We start from the raw sequence: 1,702 nt of genomic DNA, 5'->3' as shown, positions 1-1,702 counted from the left end.
TTATTTTTACGTCAACTATTATTATTAATATGAGTTCTACACCAATATTATCAATAACAGATTTACACAGCTGCCCAATATTTATCTTTTCTATAAGACACTAAGAATAATTAATATTATTAGTTCATACAGTTGGTGCACCCTGTGACACTTGGCTGATAATGTGATTTGCTGAACTGAGAATTAAATGTGGGATTTGCTTTTCAGAGTTCCAGACACTCGAAGCTGGAGAAGGCTGATATTTTGGAGATGACAGTGAAGCACCTCCGGAACTTGCAGAGAGTTCAGATGACTGGTGAGTACTCCCCCCCCCCCCCCCCCCTCCTTCTTCCTTCCCTTTCTGGCTGATCTCTTCCAGACTTCCGCCTGCGGTTTGAATGGCATTCAGATACATTCTACTGGGCTGGCTCTCACTGCCTTTCCCACGGTCTGGGCTTATTTATAGTTTCTACGTGGAGCTCATGTTACTGATGGGGAGGGGCAGGAGGGGGATCAGCTCTAGGATCTACAGGATGGTGATAAGTGACCTGAGCACATATAGTCTATATATTAATGAACACGAGTTATGCATTTACTAAGTGTAGAGTTCTAGTGAGGCCGTGTACAGCATTAACCCTGTAGTGTAGGACTATCTGCTCTGTCTAGTCTTCAGTGATGTAACTGAGTGTCCTTCTTCCTCTACAGCTGCTCTCAGCACAGACCCCACTGTTCTGGGCAAATACAGAGCCGGATTCAGCGAGTGCATGAACGAAGTCACCCGATTCTTGTCTACTTCAGAAGGAGTCAACACCGACGTCCGGACCCGGCTCCTGGGACATCTGGCCAACTGCATGAATCAGATCAATGCCATTAATTATCCTGCCCAGCCCCAGATTCCGGCTGCCGTCGCCAACTCTCACCCTGCGTTTGGCCAGCCGATGGTCCAGCTTCCTGCAAACGGCCGGCAGAGCAGTCCCGCTCCCATGGGTGGGGTTTCCTGCAAGATGGGTGGCCCGCCAGTAGAAGCTGCCAAGGTCTATGGTGGCTTTCAGCTAGTGCCAGCTTCAGATGGACAATTTGCCTTTTTGATCACCAATCCAGCCTTCCCACACAACGGACCTGTCATCCCTGTCTACACAAACTCCAATGTGGGCAATGGAGTGCCAGCTGCCATGTCTCCTTCCCTCATGCCTTCAGTCACTTCAGACTCTGTATGGAGACCCTGGTAACTGGACTGTACTAAGGACTGTATTGGACAACTTTCATTTAGAAAGACGATTAGTTACAAATAGGAAGTCCTCATTTTGTAGCGAGAATGCACTATTATGTTTGTAAATAGCAAATATTCATATTGAATGTGCTGTTGTATAGTAAGATTGCAACTTAAATTTCGTTTGTCTACGAAATTGTTATGATGCCAAAGACTTACAAATGTGCTCTTATACATTTCTTCCTATTCTGGAAGTTTTACTTGTAATTAATAAAACTACATATTGTATTATTTTGAAGATAACTGGCTTTTGCTGTTTTTTATATACCTTGTCATGCATTGTTTAGTTTTTTTTAATCAAAATGTTTAAATTAAAGCGATGACTTATGATACCTAACAGCGGTAACGTTAACAGGAATTAATAATGAATGAAAAGAGGAACACAGGAAAATCTATTATTTTTTTTTTCAATCCTTAGCAAGCCTACCATTCCTAATTTTGCATCACATTGAT

The 1,702-nt window shown here is 43.1% G+C and overlaps 1 protein-coding gene across 1 annotated transcript in view; it reads left to right on the top strand.

The window, feature by feature from the left end:
* Positions 1 to 1,492, top strand: part of LOC143988146 (transcription factor HES-1-B-like) — a 2,245-nt gene extending 753 nt beyond the window's left edge. Inside the window, exons 3-4 of the mRNA XM_077487473.1 lie at positions 208 to 295; positions 685 to 1,492. Of these exons, the coding sequence (XP_077343599.1) occupies positions 208 to 295; positions 685 to 1,208 (612 nt within the window). The 3' untranslated portion in view covers positions 1,209 to 1,492. The remainder of the gene's footprint in view (positions 1 to 207; positions 296 to 684) is intronic.
* The last annotated feature ends 210 nt before the right edge of the window (positions 1,493 to 1,702 follow it).

Source organism: Lithobates pipiens, unplaced genomic scaffold (assembly GCF_037356315.1).
Source record: "Lithobates pipiens isolate NorthernLeopardFrog02 unplaced genomic scaffold, aLitPip1_a1.2 Scaffold_18, whole genome shotgun sequence".
NCBI classification, from domain to species: domain Eukaryota; kingdom Metazoa; phylum Chordata; class Amphibia; order Anura; family Ranidae; genus Lithobates; species Lithobates pipiens.
The sequence above is the reverse complement of the archived record's forward strand: the minus strand, read 5'-3'. Positions and strand labels throughout refer to the sequence as shown.